The sequence below is a fragment of the Aphelocoma coerulescens genome, chromosome 8, assembly GCF_041296385.1.
Source record: "Aphelocoma coerulescens isolate FSJ_1873_10779 chromosome 8, UR_Acoe_1.0, whole genome shotgun sequence".
Taxonomy (NCBI): Eukaryota; Metazoa; Chordata; class Aves; order Passeriformes; family Corvidae; genus Aphelocoma; species Aphelocoma coerulescens.
The window spans coordinates 615,903-636,959 of NC_091022.1; the positions used below are offsets into that span (position 1 = coordinate 615,903).

General features: G+C 55.9%; 1 protein-coding gene across 1 annotated transcript in view; it reads right to left on the reverse strand.

The window, feature by feature from the left end:
• Positions 1–5,931: 5,931 nt before the first annotated feature.
• The window catches only part of CACNA1E (calcium voltage-gated channel subunit alpha1 E), a 105,812-nt gene continuing 90,686 nt past the window's right edge, over positions 5,932–21,057 (reverse strand). Inside the window, exons 40-49 of the mRNA XM_069023196.1 lie at positions 16,070–16,166; positions 14,259–14,364; positions 12,749–12,856; positions 12,154–12,254; positions 11,777–11,883; positions 11,064–11,172; positions 9,455–9,583; positions 7,814–7,994; positions 7,533–7,723; positions 5,932–6,615 (exon numbers count right to left, since the gene is read on the reverse strand). Of these exons, the coding sequence (XP_068879297.1) occupies positions 6,076–6,615; positions 7,533–7,723; positions 7,814–7,994; positions 9,455–9,583; positions 11,064–11,172; positions 11,777–11,883; positions 12,154–12,254; positions 12,749–12,856; positions 14,259–14,364; positions 16,070–16,166 (1,669 nt within the window). The 3' untranslated portion in view covers positions 5,932–6,075. The remainder of the gene's footprint in view (positions 6,616–7,532; positions 7,724–7,813; positions 7,995–9,454; positions 9,584–11,063; positions 11,173–11,776; positions 11,884–12,153; positions 12,255–12,748; positions 12,857–14,258; positions 14,365–16,069; positions 16,167–21,057) is intronic.

Consider the following 21,057-nt stretch of genomic DNA (forward strand, 5'->3'; position numbering starts at 1 on the left):
GGCTCCAGCAGCCTCACAGCCAAGTTTCCCTTGTTTTGCTGGAGGACTGAGCATGGTCACCACCAGGTGTTTGATCAAAGGACCAGAGCCAGGCTTCCTTAGCAGGGATGCAAAATTGCTGACATCCTGCCTATAAAATAACCCAGGAAACCTTTAGGAGAGAGCCAGTGCCTGCAGAGCTACTGATGCGCCCGGTGCCATGGGCCTTCATTTGGCTTTGCAGGAGGAAAGCGGGGCAGAGACAAAGAAATCCAGTATGATGAGGCTTCTTCCCAGGAAGGGTCATTTCCCAGGAGGAAAAGCCAGGTTACGGGGTGAAGATCTGCAGCTGTCCGAGGAAAGGACTGTTCATGTCCCCAAGGTACCTGGATGTAAGACAGGCCATGCACAGCGCTTGCTACAATGCTGGTACCAGGGGCTGGGACTGCTCTGGGCAGCTCTGCTGGGACCGGGGGCTGGAAGGGTTCTGGAGCACACAGGGCAAGGTGAAGGGAGCACACACAGACCAGGTTTTTGGGCTCTGGTGGCCCTGTCCCCAGCGGCTCCTCAAGGAGGAGCAGCCCTGGCACTTCTGGCAGCCGCACGCCAGCAGCATCTGTTTCTGGGGTACTTTTGTTCCCAATTTATCCCCTGTCTCCTGAAGCTATTATAAGCAGGTACAATCTGCATTGCCATTGTTATTCAGATGATGTACAGATAATTTTAACCTTTCTGTTCCATTTGTCAAGGGGCTTTTTTTAGCCTCTGTGCCTGCCAGGCAGAGCTCTGGCTCTCCAACAGTGAAGGCTCCCCATTTTGCAGCACCAGTTTCCATTGCAAGGGTGAAGCTCTGCCTCTGCATTGCTCTGGGTGTCTTCTTCATGGTCCCAGATATTTTAGGGGATTTGGAGAAATGTGGTAGAGGTGGTCAAGCACTCAAGTAGCTACATTCACCACTCATCCTGGTACGAGCAGCCCAGGTGGGGTTCCATGGGATGTCCATCAGAGACCTGCATGCTCCAAAGGCTTTCAGAGCCTTGGAGCAGCTCATACTTAAGTCACTTCAAAGAATGTTGATGCAGCACTTCTGGCCCACACAGGATGACATCCTCTCCTCAAACAGCTTCCAACACTACTGCAAAGCCCTCACCAATGAAGGTGGCATCACCACCCTGCAGAGCCTTCCCCCCAGTCAGGGCTGCAGATCACTTTTTTGGCTATAAAATGGGAACTTACTTCCCAGCCTGAAAAAATACTGGGCTGTCACTGCATTCATCACTTCAGGAAGTGCTCTCAAAGCTGGGCCATCTCCTGGAACTCTACACTTCCCACTGAAAACTTTTTATCACTTCATGAGCCAAAGAAGTGAAAACCAAATCTGTCAGCATTTGGGAAATAAAAGGAAATTTGCAGAAAGTGAAGGGCAGGATAAAACTAGTTCCTACAGGTCATAAAATTTGGGCTTAGTCCTTGGTGGCTCCACACAGAGAGGGGCAGCAGCACGTGGGACACACAGAGTAAAGCTCAGCTCAAGGTGGTCCAGACAAGGTGACTGCCTTCATCCTTCCCTGAGCCTTTCTTGGCACAGCACTGGGAGAGAGGGAGAGTGCTCTTGAAAAGCCATAAACCATTCCTGTCACCCGTGCTCAGCCTGGAGGCTACCACTCGCTGCTGCCTCACCTCTGGCTGCTGGAGAACTTGTCATGCTTTAAACACTTCCACTGAAAAAGGAATGTAAGATGACTTCAGCATCTTTGCTTGACAACTCACCCACAAGCTTTGGGCTAGGCAACAGCATCTGCATCCACTTGACATCTCTCGGGTGTAGGTGTGGAGGGGTGGCCAAGCTGTTTGGATCCCCCACAGCCACAGATGCCAGCAGGGTTTCCAAGCTCAGTGTGCAGGCTGGTGCTCCCTTGCATTCCTTCAGTGATCCGTGATGCTCTTGGCTTCCCCTGGCCAGTTTGCTGCAATGCCACCATTAACAGCTCCTCAGGCTTCTGGCCCTGGCTCCCCCAGCTCCCCCAGACCCCAGTACCCCTCAGCCCCTGTGTCTCGAAGCAGCCAGGTGTGAGCCACAGCAACCCCAGGATATCTGAAATACCCTCCCTGCCCCTCTCCTCCACAGCTCCCCACCCTGCCTGGGGGTGTGGGACACCCCATCCCACATGATGGCACTGCCAGCACAGGCTGTGTGCCTCCCCCTCCCTGCCACGGGGACCTTTTGCAGGGGTCCATCACTATGCCCAGAGCCCTCATAGCCCCACCAGCACGGAGGGGTGCCAATGAGACCAGGTCTGCAGCGGTTCTTTACAACAAGGTTTTATTTTTCTTTCCTTTTGACAAAAAACATTGAGGAGTTGTACATTGTTGGTGGTCAGCTCGGTTCCCTGTTTGGGTCCAAACGAGCAGGTTATGTTACAACATCCCACCCCAGAGCCTGGGGGATGAAGACAGAGCATCTCCCACCCACCCTCCCACAGTCCCAGGAGACACCAGCCCCGCACCTGGGGGGCTCTGCCATCCAAGGCCTCCTGGGGGGACAGGAGGATGGTGCTGGAACAGCCAGTCTGGAGGGGACAGTGGGGGTCTGTGTGCCAGGGCTGCCACACCTCCTCGCACACCCACTATGGCCCCCCCAGGAGCTTTGCAGGGCTTTGAATCCAGTCCCAGCACCGAACTGGGAACCAGTTGCATGCTACTGGTGAACTCCTGCCTGAGCAGGGCATGTCCTAAGCAGGCAGAGGTTGAAATACATCCCCCCCCCCCTTCCCATCCTGCCCCCCGTGGCCAGCAACCGCCGACGGCGAGCGCAGTGGCAGTCTTGGTGTACGGGAGGTTGAGGAGATGTCCAAAAATCCACGGAGGAGAGATTGTACAGCAGCAAAGCCGAGTCCAGCGCCTCGAAAAGCAAGGCACATGCTGCAATGGGGCCTTGGGGCTGGTTTGCTTCCCCCCTCGGCACAGTCCTTCCCGTGGTACTCCTGGGGGTTGTTTTTGGTTTCAGATGCGCGCTGTGGAGGTGTCGCCTCGTCCCCGCAGGTCCCTGCCTGTCCCCCCACCGCGGGAGCAGCACTGTGGCTGCTTCAGGGGAGACAGAAGCAGAGCATTTTTGGACCCTTTCCGGGTAAAAAGGGGCTCTGTTTTGTTTCACACAGTTTCTGTACGTTAGTTAAGCACAGGGCTGACATGCCAAAAAGCTCAGGTTCGGACACTGCAGCCCGGTGCCAGCGCGGGTACGCCCCGGGGGCTGTGCCCCAGCCTGTCCCACCGCTGTGAAGCATCACCAACACAGCTCGCCGGCCCCATGCCGGGGCTGAGGGAAGAAAAGCGCCCAAAAAGCTCGAAATCCGCATGAAACATGCCCCCACTTCGAGAGCATCGCTGCCTCCCTCCCACACGCCAGGCACAGACACAAAAAGCCGCCTCCGCCCCTCCCTGCGGGCTCTTACTCAGAGCCCGGCGCATTGTCAGACACCTTTCCGCATTTAGAAGGAGACGATACCGACACCTATATTTAGAGCAGGTACGGCATCACCTTCCCCGACGTCCCTGGTCCCCGATCCCATGCGATCCCACGCTGCCCGTCAGACCCGGCTCTCCCAAATTCCGCCACAGGGAGCAACGATCCAGCAGCTTCAGGGTGAAGCAACAAACTGCTCACAGATAGCTGGAAGGGAACAGGTGATGCCCGTGTCCCCAGCCAGCACCAGGGACCTTCCCCACAGCTGCACGGGACATGGTTTGTCCCCAAGAGCTGAGAGGGCGGATGCAGGATCTGAGCCAAAGCCATGGAGAGGGCTGCCTGTGGAATTTTTGGATCCCTGGGCAGGTGGAAGTGTCTGTTTGGGAAGCACAGGGTTAGCAGGGACAGAAGAGGTGCCATCCACCAGCAGGGACCATTGGAAGCAGGAGGAGCTTTAGGCCCTGTAAGTGGGTACACGGAGGGCACTTTGCCCATCAGAAAGAGGGGGTTTGGTCCATGCACGAGCCCTGGAGCAGGAAGCCTTCGGAGCCAGTGGGATTTGCTTCTCACAAAGCAGAGCTCCTTCAGAGGAGCTCACAAAGCGATCAGGGCAGGGGCTGATCTGCACATGCAGGGCAGTTTGTGCCCATAGCATCTTTCGGTCAAAGAAGACATGAGCTATCCAGGACCAAAGCAAAGCCTGGCCAGAGCTGCTGCTCAGCTGGACAACAGCCCCAAGGACCCAGACCACAACAACCTGCAGCAAAGCAACGCCATGGGCAGGAGGAAGGGCAGGATGAGGGCTGTGCTGCCTTTCCCTGCCCATCCCAATGTCCCATCTCCACACATGACCACGGCTGATCCAAATGCACCGACCATACCCCAGCCCACAGAGCAAGCCGTTCCCTGAGGCTCCAACAGCACTGCACCCTCCAGCTCCCCAGGACCATGCTCAGGCTGACGACAGACACAACTCATAGCAGAAACACACCACTAATCACCAGGGTGAGCCACCTGGCACCACAGGCCACCAGCAGCATTTCCCAGGCTGGCAGGCACAGCACTGCACCCACAGCATGGATCATTAAGAGCTGACAGCACATAATTACCAGATTAATTAATGACCAGTGCTGGAAGAGGGCCCTGTTCTGTGTTTTCAGTGTTTGCAGGAGGGCTGCTCCCTACTCATCCCCCGGACAATGCTCCTTCCCAAGGTCCCCCCAGCTCTCAGACACCCACCTGCTCCCACACCGGGGCCATGGGGTTTGCACACCCAGTCCCCCATGGCAGTCCTTCTCCAAAGGGGTCCCAGGCCCTGGGAGAGGGCACAGGCCATGGCTGCAGGGAAAACTGAGGCAGGGGTGGTGCCAAAGCCAGACTCATCTGCCAGGAGGACAGATCTTAAGGTACCTCATGCACGCACAACATCTTCGCTCCCCTGCGGACATGGATATCTTCTTTTCCTGGGAACACACAGCAAAGAGGCCTCTGAGAGGTTTGCCATCACCCCTTTGGCACTGCTAGTGCCAAGTGAGCCATACTCCCGGGAACAGCCCTGTCCTCATCCCTTGGGCATCCCACTCCCACAGGCACTGCCAGCAGCTGAGCTCCCAAGGAGTCCTCGCCACAGCCATCTCTAACAGAGAAAATGCAATTCCCACTGCTGGAAACGCCTGGGAGAGGGAGCAAGGTGACATTCCCAATGCTCTGCTACAGCAACGGGTGCACAGCAGCCCCCCAGGGAGGCTTGATCCTGCCCCCACCAAAGTGGGTGCAGGCAGCAGGAGCCCCAGGGGGCTCCTCAGCATTGTCAGATGATTAGAACAAATCTATGTATGTGTATATCTTTATATATACAGCATATAAATATATATACACACACACCCCGTATATACACACACAGGCACACCTAAAGTTCTCCGTATATAAATAAATATATGTCGGTGGGAGACAGGATACATTCGGCAGCACTGAGCCCCCCAGCCCCAGTACAAACCAGTTTTCCCCCCTCTGGCAGGCAGAGCTGCTCTGGTCTGTCTGGGTGCATCCCCAACCCCTCATCCCCTGCACCCCGCCGTCACATCTTGCCCCTTTTCCAGGCAGGATGAGACCCTGAGGGAGGGTAATTCAAAGCCACAGCAGCAACAAGTCCAAGCGACAGAGCAAAGGGGGCCCCTTGCATCCCTTTGCTGGGACTCTCCGGCCATAGGAAGCAAAAAACCATCGGGATGAGCTTTCCCGGGGGTCCATCTTGGGGCAGGGAGAGGTGCTGCGGCCGGGGGGGGTGCTCTCCCTTGTCCCCCAGCACACAAGCCCAGCCGGGCTGCTCTGCCGCCCATCAAATGCTTCTCTGTGCAGAAAAAAAAAGTGATAGTAATAAATGAAAGTCGACAGATTTTAATTTTTTTTTTGCACAAAGACCTTTTTTTCGTTTCTTTTCTTTTTTCTGTTTTTTTTTTTTTCTTTTCCTTTCCCCTCCATTCCGGTCGGTTTGGATTTTTTTCTTTTTTCTCCTTTTCCTCTGCGTTTGCTTTTGGTTTAGTTTCATTCCCAGGCGTGGCGAAGAGCATGCATTGGAGAGGGGCAGGGCGGGGGGCAGCCGAGGTGGGGTCGGGTCGGGGGGGCAGCTTCTAGCACTTGTCGTCTTCCTCGGTGTCGCTGAGCACGTCGATGCTGGCCCCGCACATGACGCCCTGCGCTGCCCCTCGCCGCCGCCGCCGGTAGTGCCCATTGGGCATCTGCCAGCTGTGCCGCAGCGGCGGCGCCGAGCCGATGGTGTTGGAGCGACCGAGGCTGGTGGCCACGGCCGCCTCGAAGGTGAGCGTCTCCTCCTCACCGCAGTCTGAGGCGTGCGAGTCGTCGTGCAGCGCCAGGTAGGGCTCCGAGATATAGCGCTGCGGGGTGGACTGCCGGCTCTGCTTCCCCGCCGGGGAGCTGGAAGACTCGGCCGGGCCGGCCGTGTTGGGATCCAGGGTGGAGGAGAGGAGCGGCGAGCCCCCCTCGCTCTCGTCGGCGGGCGGAGAGGTGTCCCCGGCGTGCCGCAGCATGGAGGCGTAGGACAGGAGGGGACGCGGCTTGGGGGGCACGGGCGGCAGCTGGCGGCGGCCTCGCCGGGGCGTGCTGGTGTCCGAGATGGAGGGGATGGAGCTTTCGCTCAGGGAGCCCATGCCCTGCAACGCATCGGGACACGCTGGCGAATGCAGGGGCAACAGGCAGCACCACACCACACACCCGCCCTCCCCACCCTGGGCTCCCTGTAGAATCGTCCCTCTTGAATGGAGGATTCTGCCCCATCCCTGCCTCGGGGTCTGCCCCAGGGAACAGGACGATGCCTGCTGAGAGCAGAGCTCATCGTGGTCTGCAGCTTCCTCACAAAGGGAAGCAGAGGGGCAGGCACTGATCTCTGCAGTGACCAGTGACAGGACCTAAGGGAACAGCATGAAGTTGTGTCAGGGGAGGTTTAGGTTGGGTATTAGGAAAAGGCTCTTCACCCAGAGGGTGGTCAGGCATTGGAAAAGGCTCCCCAGGGAAGTGGTCACAGCACCAGCCTGACAGAGCTCAAGAAGCATTCAGACAATGCTCTCAGGCACACGGTGGGATTCTTGGGGCTGTCCTGTTCAGGGCCAAGAGTTGGACTTCGATTATCCCTGTGCTCTGTTCCAACTCAGGATATTCTATGATTCCATGCTTTTGGTGGTCAAAAGCAAAAAGCACCCCCAAACCTGCTGAAGGAAGAGCTGACAGCTTGCCAGCTGCTGCTCTCCATGGGTGGCATCTCCATGGGTGGCTTCAAGCCCACTCAAGGTTTGAGTGGCACTTCCAGGTGTTGCTGGGACACCTTGACCTTGGCAGAGAGTGGACACCATAGCGGCAAGAGGATCAGCATTAGATCCACCCCTGTCCCCAAATGCTCTGCAGGGTGCCCGAGCAGCCCCAACCTGGTCAGCTCACAGGGGGACACAGATATGGCACCAGCAAAAGATGAGACGGTTCAGAGCTGCTAGAATTGGGGCTTATCTTCCTGGTTTTGGCAAGGAGCTTTTTCTGTGTTTCCCTTTGTGCTTAGGAAGGGGTCTCTGTCACCTACCTGCCTGCTGGGTGTCTGTGACCTGCCCTCGCTGGGTGACCGGGACTCGCGCCGCCGCTCCGGTGACTCCTCGTGTGCCTGGGGACTCCTCTCCTCGGAGTTGCAGCGGGAGATGTCAGGGGACAGCAGGTGCTTGCGCTCTTTGGATCGGCCCCGCTCCCTGCCCGAGCGGTGCCCCTCGGACCGGTGGCCTGCAAGACGCCCACGTCAGTCCCCACCAAACCCTCTGCAGCATCAGGGAATGCTCAGCCGGAGGGTTTTTGGGGGATTTTTGGGCTCACCCGAGTCAGCATTGAGGCGCCGGGCAGACAGCTGGAGTGAGGAGTGGTAGCTGCGCCGGCGGGACTTGTAGGTGTTCTCGCTGCTGCGCTCCATGGAGAACTCATCCAGCCAGGAGCTGTTGGGCCGCTTGTCCCGGATGGTGGAGAATGATCTCCGCATGGAGCTGGTGTCTGTCACCACCTGCAAGCAACCCCGGCCAGCCGGGAACAGCATTAGCGCCAGGCAGGGCTGGAGGCCTCGGCGGTGAAGAATGACCAGTTCACCCCCACCACGGGGATCACCACCCTGTGGGATGGGGAGATTTGGGGTGGGGGGCAGCCAGCCCAAGAACAGCCCCCCCAGATAATCTCTGCACAAATCAGGGGTGGGAGGAAAGCGGGGTTTAGCCTTGGTGCTCGTGGGCTCCCCTTCCCCCGCTGGCTGGAGCTGTGCTGCGCAAGCAAAGCCAGGGCCCGGATCCAAGCCCAGGTGCTGGGGGGAGAGCAGCAGCACCTCCCCCTGTGTGTGGGGCCATGGAGGGTACCAGACCATTGCCCCCAAGGTTGCTTCCCCAGCATCCCTCCCCTCCTGGAAAACAGGGTCAAGAGGAGCAATCATTGAAAAGACTGTTGACAGAGAGGGGTCCTCCAGTGCCCCTCACTCTGTGTTCATTTTTGCAGCTGCCACCACTTTTCCACACGCCTCCCTACTCTTCCTTTATTCCCACATCCCCATCCCTTTCCCTTGCACTCGTTCCCTATCTCCCTGCTCATGCTGTTGCTTTATCTTCCCTTTCCTTTTCCTTCTCCCTCGCATGCTTCTCCTTCCTACTCTCTCTCCTCATTCCAGCCTGTGTTTTCACATATTACAGGGAAAACATCACCTCCTTCCATACTTCCTTTGCTTTATTCTAGCAGCTCTTTGCTGCTGCAGCCTCAGGCTGTTCTCCATCTCCTCTGACCTTTCCTGCTCCCATCCCCTCCTTCTGGTCATCTCCTTTGCTGCTGAATGGCCAAGAAAGCCCATGAGACAAAGGCTCTCTTTTTCTTCACACCCCCACAAAGTGCCACACTAGGACTTGGTGCCTGCACCAGCACCTCTGTGAGAAAGCAGACCCAGAGACTTCACAGCAACACCAAACCCCAAAAAACATCTGTGTCTTGGTGGAGGCTGAGCACGGGACAGAACAACAGAAAAACTAGGCAGACAGATGAGGAGGTGAGATGTGGCCTGGGTTCCCCTGGACAGACAGAGAAGTGCATGTGTTGGGACAATGGGAAAGGACAGAGGTGTTTAATCACCTGTGGTCATCTGACAGCTGAGCTGGGGCTCCTCAAACCTCAGCCAGTGCCCAGGGCTGGAGGAAAGGAGGGGGCATCCCACCATGGGGAGAACCTGCTGCCTTCCAGTGTGGTCCTGCTCCGCACCATGGACCTCCCCTGTGAGCCAGGAGATGGATCCCCCAGGCTGCTCCCTATTGTCAGTGTCCCCCTTGTAGAGGAACAGCAGCTCTCCTACTTGTGCAGCACCCCAAAGAAGGGGAGAAGCTCCAATATAGGGATGCTGGGGATGCCACAGGGCTCAGCACAGGGAGAAGCCCCATTGTTACCTGGCAGGCTTTGATCAGACCCAGCACCTGTGGGGGCTTTGCTTGGTTTTACCTGGGGATCCACAGTGAGACGAGGCATGGAGGAGGCCCTCCCAGAGACAGCATGGTCCTGAGTGTCCACGGGAAGGTAGCTGCCACGGTTAGAGGGCTGCACTCTTTGAAACTCCCTAACCTCTGGCTCCTGGAAATAAACACACAGCCAAACTCTTGGGATGGGCTTGGAACAGGGCAGCACGCTGCTTTGGCCCTCTTGGCAGGGGCCAGCCCTGCTTGCTCAGCCAGGGGCCAGCCCTGCTTGCTCAGCCAGGGGCAGAATTTAAGTTGGCCAAAACCAGGTGGTAAAACACTGGCACAGGTTGCCCAGAGAGGTGGTGGATGCTCCCTCCCTGGAAGTGTTCAAGGCCAGGTGGGATGGGGCTCTGAGCAACCTGATCTAGTTGAAGATGTTCCTGCCCATGGCAGGAGGGCTGGAACTAGATGAGCTTTAAAAGGTCCCGTCCAACCCAAACTATTCAATGATTCTATAAAAAACAGAGTCTAAGCCATTAGAATTCATCACATTGCCATTGAAAAGTACTCTTCAGTTCACAGTCCCCAGGGGAGCCCTGATGTGGTGCTTCAGGCTTGCCTGATGGGCAGCTGCCCTTGCACCTCTAACAGCGACAGTGGACACCCTGCCTGGGTCTGGGGACACCCTGCTTGCCCAGGGTTTAGCTCCTTCTTTTGCCAGGAGGGGACAAACGGATGGGATTTTGTCTCTGACCCTGCTTCAAAAGCTTCCTGGCCACATCCCTGTTAAAAGAGCACACGCTGCCAACACCGCTTACGTGCTTTGGTTAAGTCCCAGTTTCGGGGACTCCGTGGATGTTCATGTTCACTCATGGTGTCGAGGAGATGGGTACGGAGTGACCCTGGAGGTCACTAGAAGGTGACTTTATGGGGGAGGGGGGAGTCTGATCTGCCACCTGCGTGTGTGGCTGGGGTGGCCGAGGCAGGAGATGCGTACCTGTGTCCTACACAGGTGACACAGAGCTACAGACCCTGGGGACATGGACCGGGCTGGAGACGCACAGTGGTACAACACTGCGTCGGGTGGTGCAGGAACGCACACACAGACATGGAGATATATAGAGAGATGTGTGATATATATAGATATGTGATATATATAAATATGTAATATATATATATACACACACAGACAGACACGCCGGCATGTGTGTAAGGCCAGAGAGGGCTGCTCCTGCTGGAGACAGTTTGACAGCTTGGCTGGGGACTGGGGACACCACCACTGACAACAAAATGGACATGAATCCAAAAACATCAGATACCATCACTCAGCACAGGGTAACCCACTGAAATGAGTGCTCAGTGGAAAAAAAAACCTGTGGAGAGAAGGATATTTTACTGCAAGACATTGGTCATGGTTCTCGCCCCAAAAGCACTTGTGCTGCCTGGCCCCACGGACCAGGGCAGGTCCAGGGCTTTGTCCCCAGTGCCAGAGGCGAGGGGCAGAGCCCCAGCTGGAGGACATCAGGGACACCTGTCCCCTGTTTTGGATGTGTGCATGACCCAGCAGCTGCCATCCCTGTGCTGTGCTCACTTCTCACACCTCCCCGTGCCCACCAGTGCTGGGACTGCAGAGGAGCAGTGCATGACTTTACCAGAGACTGGTGCTCCTGGAACTGCTCGTGAGCCGGATCCATGCACGCCAGCTGGAAGATCTCCTGTGGTGAGAGCGGGCTCAGCGAGGGGAACCCACCTCGGCTGCTCCTGCAAACACAGCCCAGCTTCAGGGAGGCCACAGGTTGGGTGCTGCCATCGCTGGGATCGCCCCACCAGCAGCTCAGAGCGGGGGAGCCCCATGCCTGCCCCCCAGGTTGTTGAGGCCCCGCGTTTGAGACAAACATCATGGTCCCTGCAGAGCTGAAGTGGTGCCCAGGCAGGAGAGGACACCAGTGCCCCGAGTCCCACAGCAGCATTGGGACATCCCAAGAGTAGTGACAGAAACCCCTATCAGCTCAATCCCACCAGCCAGGGTGCTGGAATCCCCCACTGACCCTGCACCACCCACTGCTCAACAGCTGCTGGGCTTCAGCTTCACACCAGACCCTCCTAGGTAAGAGTGCCAGGATGATCCTGCGGGAGGAGTATCCACAGACCCCCAGTCATCCCCCTTTGCCACCTCTGCTCCTGCTGGTGATGCTGACACACACCGGGTACCTGGAATCCTGCAAAAACTTTGTGCCGGGAGAATTTTCCCTGCTCCCAGAAGCAATTTAACCCTCGCTGCAGCCCAGTGCCAGCTCCAAGAAAGAAACAAGGGCTGTCACAAGAAAAGTGACAGGATTGCCCCTCTTCTCCAGGCAGTACTCACAGGCCCGAGAGGGTGTCCTGCTGGAGGTACGGCAGAGCCTTGGCGTTGGAGATGATTTCCTGTGGCAGAGAGGACGGCTCCATGCGCTGGAACATGGGGGCGTTTTTCTGCATTGGAGAAAGGAAGAAACTGAGCCTGTAGGAAATGTGGATGAACATCCAGTGCTTCACCAACCAAGCTCCCACCACTCAGAAAGAGGACACCGTGCTCATGTTCCCTGTCAGGGACTGAGGACGAACACAGACATGCCTTGTAGCCCCCAAAGCCCAACCTGCACCATCATTTTCATCCCAGCTGGCTGCACATTTGGGTTGGGAGGTGATGGGAAGCAGTGAGGATGATCTGAACATCCCTGTCCTGCCTTTGCTGAGCCTCACCTGCTCCTCCAGCTGCTGCCGCTGCTTCTTCGCCTTGCTCTGCTTGTAGTAATCCATGATCATCATGGCTGCATATATTTTCCCAACAGTCAGGTCAGAGTCTGGGAGCGTGAGAGGGAACAAAGTGGGGTCACTTGTGTTATAAGAGAAGACACCAACATGAATCTTGGGAAGAGCCCTGCTGTGGGATACCCTGGTGACCCTCAGACTCTTCCCACTGTTCCAAAAGAGAGAGTGCTGAGCACCCAGACACTCCCCCTGGAGATAAAATAGGTGAAGATGGCTTGAAATCATCATCCTAAGCCACCAAGGCACATGTCCTCATCACATTATCAGGTGTGCTCAGCCTCCCTCCCCGCTATGCTCCAGAGAGGATTTACAGGAGACTGTGGCTTTGGCAGGGGTAGATCCCTGAAAACTGAATGATTTTCCAGCGAGTTCCCAAGCAGCCAAGCAGAACAAGACAGAACAAACCCTTTCCCCACTTCTCCCTGAGCTGGGGATGGGTCTGGCCAGTCCCCACCTCCCTTTCGGAAGAAGTTGCTGTGGGGATGAGGGGAATTTGAAAGCTATGACAGCCCCCCCAGAGACTCACTTTTTGGCATGGGTACCAACAGGTCAAGCATCTTCTGGGACAGGTGAGGCCAAATGGTCAGGATCTCCTTTTGAAGCTCGGAGTCCAACTGCTGCCAATCTGCACCACCTTCAACAGCAGGGGGCAAAAATGGCCCACACATATCAAGCCCTGGCACCAGGACCCAACCAATCCCTCTTTCCCATCCTGAAGTGAGATTCACAAGCAGCATCCATCTCTCTGGGCTGGGAGGGCCATCTTGCATCAGCAAGCCTGGTCTTCTGCTCCCACAGGGAAACTTTCCTACCATCCCTTCCATATGTGCCTCCATCTCCCCATCCCCTGCCCTCCCACTCAAAGCTGCCACCTTCAAGCTTGCCTTGGGTCCGTCTCTGCAGCTCCAATCCTACTCCAGCCCACACACACCTGCTGCTGCCCCACTTTCTTTTTGCTGGTGAGCAGATCATGTGCTGGTGGAAGAGCAGCTCCACTTGGTAAATCCTGAGACACTTGGAGAGGCTGTGCATGGAGAGCAGAGCTCTCTGGCCAGGGGTTTGCTGAGCTTAGGAAGCCCCAGGTTCGTCAGAAGCTGTCAACATGCCCCAACAGAGTCACCCCAAGCCCAGGGCAATTTGGGTGGGCTGTGGGAGACCCAGGTTCAAATCTCTGCTTTGTCTAGAAGGGCCTGAACCCATCATTTTCTGAGCACTGGCCTTTAGCTGATATCTTGCCCTGGGTTGGGTTTTCTTCCAATAGCTGAGCTGTTCCCAGGGGATGTTTTATTGAAAATGCCATGTTTCTGCAGGAAGTTTTTGGTCTGATGAATCACAGCCCTTCCAGCAACAACAACAAAGCAGGTTTTCCTGATCTGAACATTTTATCTTCCCTGAGAGAGAGGTTTCTTTTCCCCACAGCCTAAGGAAGCCAAGCACACATTTTCCATCCTTGGTTTGGCTTTGTACATGGGGAGGAAGGGGAATTCTCTCTCTCCTCCTTTACACAGTGGACATCAAGCTGTTTCTTTTCTCTAGAAACAGCTTCTGGTGAAGAAGCTGTTTCTACCTCTTCCCTAAAGAAATAGATTTTTTTAACAGAAAGTGGCAGAAATTTGCCTGTTCAAGGTAATTCCTCCCATCCACGTGCATCCAGGCTCTGGGCAGCCAATCCCAAATTGGCTGTGAGGTCCTCAGCCTGGCCAAAGAGAAAGAGACTTTTTGCAAGGTGATAGGGCAAGGAAGAAGGATTTTAAGCTGAGTGAGAGTAGATTGAGATTGGATGTTAGGAGGAAATTCAGAAGGTGGTGAGGCCCTGGCACAGGCTGCCCAGAGAAGCTGTGGATGCCCCATATCTGGAAGTGTTCAAGGCCAGCTTGGATGGGTGGTGGAAGGTGTTCCTGCCCATGGTGGGGGGGGGGGGAACAAGATGATCTTTAAGGCTCTTTCCAACACAAACCATTCTGGGATTCTACGAAAGGACGATGGTCACACTTGCAACCCTGCTGGCTCTGTCCCCTCTCTGTGGCAGCCTTTACCTTTGGCAATTTTGATGTCCAAGGCTGTGCGGATCAGCGCCATGAGGGTAGAGGTGAAGTGGACTGTCATGTCCTCGGCCACGGGCATGTTCATCAGCACCAGTCTCTGCGCAAGAGAGAGAAGAAAACAGCGGACGGAAAACAATATCGAAAAACACATCGACCAGGCTGGAGGAAAAGAAATTAAACATTAAACAAAAGGGAAAAAAAATAATAAAAATTAAAAAAAAAAAAATAAAAAGCAACAAAGAGTGTCAAAACAGCACAGCCAAAAAAGAAGGGCAAGGATCACCCCGCCGCCCCCCCACCTCCCTGGCTCCTTCCACCCCAGGACACCGGCTCACTGCCTTCCAGGACTCCTCCTGCACCCCAGGAACGGCCCCTGAGCCCCCCTCCCCACGGCACCGGGGCTGCCACAGCACCCCCTGGCACTTTTGGGAAGACACACCTGATCCATCAGGGATGCGGGCATGTGGGATGTGTGGGAAGGGGAGATGGGGCTCAGGTTTCCATTCCCGGGTGGTTTGGCTTTCCAGCTCTCAACCCTTCCCACCTGGGGCAGGGGAGAGGAGAGTCCCTAACCTTCAGGGACTTCAGATCGGCTGGATTCCTCTAGCATGCTACATCCTGGCGCTCCCTTTTTGCGTCTTTCAGAGATGAAGTTTGCCAGCACATGCAGGGGGTCCAAATTATCCATGGGTGGGGAAGGGAAAGGAAGGGAAGGGGAGGGTGGAAAAAGTGCAGGAGGAAAGAGAAAAAGGGCAACCAAGGCAGGTTAGATACGCCATGCTCCTTCCCCACCCTGGGCAGGCGGGGTGCAAACTGAAGTGACCAGATCCACTTTCCAGAGAGTATATTTTGCTTTGTGAATACCTTGGGTCAGCCCTTCCCTGCTCATTCCTTTTCACCCAGCTCCTCATGTCCCTTTCCTGCTTTCAAGCCTCCCTTTTTCCCCTGGAAAAGAGTGATGGTGGATGTATGCTTGTGTGAACAAACACGTGAGAGCCGGAGAGGGTGGAAGCGTGTTCGGAAGTGTGCAGGAATCCCCTTGTGCTAGCCCTGCTAAAAGGGCTGCAGGCAGCAGCCCATGGCCAAGAAAAACTCTGATTTCCTCCTGGACAACAGATCCTCCTGTAGCTCTGCGTCTTGTCCTGGCAGCTGCTGGCCCCCAGAAAGTCCTGCAGCTCCCATGGCATGTCCTCCACGGCTTCCCATGCTCCTGATCCATGCCTACGCAGCCAGGAGCTGGGAGCTGACTGACAGCCACTACTCCAGGTGGGACAACTCAGAGATGCCTTTGGAAGGCACCTGGCTTTGCCTTGCACAAGCCATCCCTGGGACAGCCCGTGCTGATGCTCCTGGCTCTTCACACACAGCAGGCCTGGTCCTATGGGATTTGGGATTTGTCCTCACTGCCTAGCTGTTTCCTATCTCCATGGGCTTCTGCACCATCTGCGATGAGGGTGGTTCCAAGCTGCTGGGGATGAACTCCTAAGGACACCTCACTCTCCTAACTGTGCTACAGGGTTGCTCCTCACCTTACCTCCTCCAGCCCTCCCACTTCCACACTATTGCTGATCCTGACCCTCCTTTTCCCCTGGGAGCTGCAAGTGACCATGGCAGCATCACGTGTGTGAGCAGTGTAGACTAGCCAGCGTGGCCAGGGCTCTTGTGGGCACACCGGGCTCCCCAGGAGTGAGCCAAACACATGTTGGACACCCCAACAACTCCCCGGCTCCCCGGTCCCACCTCCCGCAGGTGCCCCAGCTCCTGCTTGGCTCTAACCCCCAGAGAAGGAAGGGTTGATCTACCTTATAGGCCACTTTGGAAGGACATCTCTTGCCGAGGCCTAGCGGTGGTGACATAAGAGTCAGCATTTCATACATCTCAGTGTAATGGATTCGGCCACTGCTCATGGAGGGGGAAGGGGAGGGAGGGAGATGCAGAGAGAGGAGGCATTCCCAGAGAGCGGAAAAACGTACAAACGAAAAATAGTACAGGAAAAACAGGAGAGAAAAAAAAACAAACGGACAAACAGGAAAAGAACAGGAAACCCGTTAATCAAGGCAAATCATACATGAGAGACTGTCCTGATGTGGATTTATAGCACTGCTCACACAGACCCAGGAATGCTGGCAGAAAGCAACTCACCCCTCTCCTCTCTGCTGCTGGCCTCAAGTGCCTGTCTCGCTACCAGCCTGGGACAACACCTCTGGTCTCAACCCCTCTCCTAAAGCCCTCCAGCAGCCCCCACCTTGTCCCACAGGTTCCAGGGCTGTGTGCGAGTGGTATAAATCAGATACACGGCACTCGAGCCATGGGTTATTTGAGATAAGGGTGGTTCGCACCACGGTGCTCTGTGGCCTCCGGAGCGTCTTCCCTCCCGGGGGTGCCTGGTATCGCTTGGCATGGCCACCTAACCCATAGCCAAAGGCTGTGTATCCCCAGCTCGTGGGGTCTATGCAATTGGGAGGCAGCATCTTGCATAGAAGGCAGTGGGCCAGGGTCACTTGTCAAAGGAAGATGCCCAGTTGCTTCCGTCTGGCTCTGCGGATGGACCACTTTCCCACCATGCACCAGTGCAAAAGGCATGCTGAATCGGCTGGAAAAAAAAACCGGGAGGAAAAGTTGGGCATGCCATGCTCCCGCCCTGGCTCTCTCCCACATGCGGCTGCAAGTTCCACCAGGTTGGAGTTTAAAGAGTCTCAGCAGAGGCAGCTGTTTGGGCCTTCCAACATTGGGGTTCGTTTGGGTTTCCCACGGGAGCAGGCAGGGCGGGACCCACCCCCCCTCGCACTCCTCTGCTCCGTAAGGACCTGCCTAGGTTTGCTGAGCAAAGAATGCTACCAAAAACGGGCCACCCGGTGCTGCCCTCTACCAGGCTGGGATAGCTGGGCTGTGTCTCCCTCTCTCTGCACATCCACATCTCCCAGGGATGCTGGGCTTGGCCACCTCTTCTTCCACTCCTTCCAGGCTCCCAGCCTGCACTGCAAGGTTCAGGATGGTCAGGGCCAGGGCAACCTCGTGATAAAAGACATCGACCCTCACAGCTGGAGAGGAGCCCATCTCAGCTGGGGTGCCCTGGGAGAGAGGGCACTGCTGAAAACTTAAGCATGCCCACAGGATCTTGGCTTCTCCCCTAGAATGTGCTCAGAGCAGCACGGAAAGGGGAGATGAGATCTCCTCTTCTCAGGGTTTGGAAGCAGCCCCCTGGTCAAAAAGGCCCCTACTGAGATAAGTCCTGACATTCTAGATGTGAACAGACCTGGTGACAGGAGCTGTTTGGGGTGCAGGCACAGAACACCCTGGTCCAGTCACACCCAAAAGATGATTGATAAGAACACTGGAGAATGATAAGCAGGATGATCACGAGGAAATATCCAGGAGTCCATAACCAGCACCTTGTCAGAGCTGGATGTGCAACAACTCAGGGTGAGATGACTAAAATTTTCAGGTATGAATTCAGTGCAAAAAAGGAAGCAAGACAGTGATCTTCCACCCATCCTTCCTGGCAGGGGTAATTTTGGGGAACCCAGCACACAACAGCCACTGCCTTACACACTGAGATACTCAATGAAGGAGGAATGGATTCCATGAAAGGAAGAGTTTGCGTCAGTGACCAAGATGGATCATGTGAGAACTGCACACTTTGCTGCTCCTCAGAGCAGAGATCTTGGAGCTTTCTGAGCAGCACAGCTGTGCCCAGACACCACTTCCCCAGGGAGTGAAGCACAGGCAGGCATGTGGAATGACATCCATCTGAGCAGGATGGCTCCCAAGAGCTGGTCCAAGCACACGCACATCCGGGATGGGGGATCTGACACATCTCTCCATGTCTGGACAGAGATGTGACCCATGGCTACAGCACAAGGTGGCCCGTAAAACCACCAGGGATTAATGGCTTGGCCCTGAGAGAACCCTGTGAGTGGCAGAGGAGGAAATGTGGGAGACAGAACATCTGTCCTCCTGTGGTTAGGAAATAAGTACTGTGCCACACAGGCTGTTAGGAAGGGAGCACCAGAACAGCGAGTGCTGCGAGAGTAGCTTCAGGAAGAGGTGATGTCCACAGGGATATCATCTGTGGAGCGTTCACCTGACAGGCAGAGCAGGCTCACTGAACTGAAAGGTGGGCAAGATGGCTTGGCACCTTGGGATCTGGCAAGATGCAACAATCATATGGATTTTTTTTCATCTTCTGGGAACTGTTCCGGGGGAATAGGAACCCCAGAAAATCTCAGGTTCTTGAAATATCTTCTGCACAGGGACGAGGGGACCAAGGTAACACAAGGTAGAGATGGGGATGGTCTCCCCCACGTGACAACAGAAGCTGTTCTCAGTACTTCTTGCCTCTGCCTCCCCTTGAGTTTATCCACCTTCACTGCTCTGCCCATCCACAGTCAGCAGAAAGCCCAGATCGCTCCAGAGCTCCCTCTTTCTAGGAAGCATTACAGGTACTCATTTGAGCCCTGGGTGATCCAGCTTGGGAGAGCAGCATCTGCCAGTAGAGCCCTGTTGAGAAGGACCCACCACTCCTCCCAAAGGTGTCTTCTGCCTGCAGGGGCCTGGCAAGCGTCCTCAGCCAAGCTGCCATCTTTTGCCAGGGATGCAGCAGCAGCAAAGAGTGGAAAGACTCCAAGGAGCCCTTCCTGGAAGAGATGAGCCATCTGAGATTCTTGCAAGAAGTCTCCTGTTCCTAAATACATCTTCCTAAATGAGATGACCCATCATCCAGGCCTTGTCTTCTTTGTGCTGCTTTGCCTCTGGCAAAACCATCCCCATGTCCAGCTGTGGAGGGTGACCAAGCTGTGCCAGGGATGCCAGCTGGAAGAAAAGCCTTTCTGATGTTTCCAGAAGGAAGTAGTGACTACACCACGCTGCACCAAGGAACCATCCTCCTCTGCAGAGGCAGAAGCAAAGGCTGGGGTTGTCTGAGCTTCCCTCGTACACCTCAGATGCTGTGAGGGATGCAGAAGGAAGAGCAAGCTCTGTGATTCATCCTTTCATGCCATAGGCACAGACAGAGGTGTCATGGCACCTCAGGGAACGTGGCAGGTGCAGGATTTTGCTCAACTGTCACCCCAAAATAAAATTTAAAAAAACCCCCTGCAAGTCAGAGAGACACAAGGAGACCAAATCACTGCCCTGGACTCATGGTCAGCAGCCAGGACCTGAGCTCAAGGGAGAGGAGCTGTCAAGCTCCAGAGGTGTGCCCTGGTGTCACCATCTCCCAGGCAGATGCAGCAAGCTATGTGCAAGACTAGCAAGAGTCCTGCTCCCCAGAGACATGGTTGTTTGTCCTCCAAAGTGCCACACTTGAGGAGAGAGTTGTTGGGTACAGCACAGCATCCCCCAGGGACAGGGGTCACCCTGGCCTCCTCATCCTCTCCCAAACCCTCACTGTCCAAAACAACAGCAAAGTCCCCAACATCCTCCAGCCTTTGCTCCCCCCTTCCCTCCTGAGGAGCAAACCCCATCTAGGCCCTCCCAAAAGCCTTGTTGTCCCATGTGAGGTGCTTTGAGAAGTTGAGCAGGGACAGTGGCATTTGGCCTGGTGCCCCTCGGGGCTCTCTGCACGGTGGAACTGGGGCGGGGGGCTGGTTGGGGGCACAATTTGTCAAAACCCACCCCAGAAGGCTCTGAGCCCCCCCTGGCCCCACTGATGCCTCCCCTGGAGGGGAACAGCTGCTGGCTCTGGGAGGCAGTGGACCTCTTTAAACTCGAAGGAAAGCAACGTCAGGGTTCCCTGGGGAGGCGCGGTGGCAGTGGAGCGGGGGGAAGGAGGGGTGGATGGTGTGTCCCGTGGCCAGGTTGTGGCGGAGGACTGGGAGGCAAACCTTGCACGCCACCCTGTAGGGGCAGTTCTCTCCTAGGCCCAGAGGAGGCGAGATCACCCGTACTAATTTGTACATATCCTTATACGAGATCCTGCCGCTGCAAAGGAAGCACAGGTGGGTTAATAGGACACTGAGAGGGTGGAGGGGGAGGATGGAGAGCTTAACAGGGGGATGCTGGGGCCATCTGTGGGGCAAGAGCCCCAGCAGAGCACAGCTCTTCTCCTTCTGGCTATGTCAGACCCAGAGAGGAGAAAGCTGTGAGCATCAGCTACTGCCTTTTCCACCATGAGAGCTGGCTCATATCTCCTCACACTGTCCCATCTTCACCCTGAAGAAGGACAGTTTTGGTGGTGGGCACCATCCCATCACCCTTCCTCATTGTGCCCCTGACCCCTGCGCCTAGTGGAGAGGGCTGGGATTTTAGACAGGGTGAGCCTGCAGCTTGGTTGGCTTCTGACCCATGGAGTTGTGCCCCATCACATCACCAGAGCCCCTGTCCTCACACAGCCAGCTCATTGAGACCCACAAGGTCCCAGTGAGGTTGGCAGCTGAGCCACTTGTGTCTCCAAGATCTGGGGAACCTGAGACAGGGAGGGATAATGTGACCAGCTGGTGGCTGTGGCACATGGGGCTCTCAAGTCCAGTCCTGTGCTCCAACCACCAGCCCACGCTCTGCCAAGGGTGCACATTATTAGAAGCAAACCTTCCCAAACACACACCCCTTTTCTCCCACAGAAGCACATCTGCCCAGAGCCGGTGCAGCCATCCCAGGATACGGCCGTATCCTCCCGCACCACGGAAACAAGGAAGCAGCCGAGGCAGAGAGCTGGCAGGAGGGGGTGCAGGATGCTGAGCTCCCCACTCTGCTCCAGCCCAGAGCCCTTTGGGAAGTGGGACCGCGTGGGGTGGAAGTGCTGAGGTGCAGCTGCTGCAGCCTCCCGGGCATCCTTGGACAAGCTTGGAGG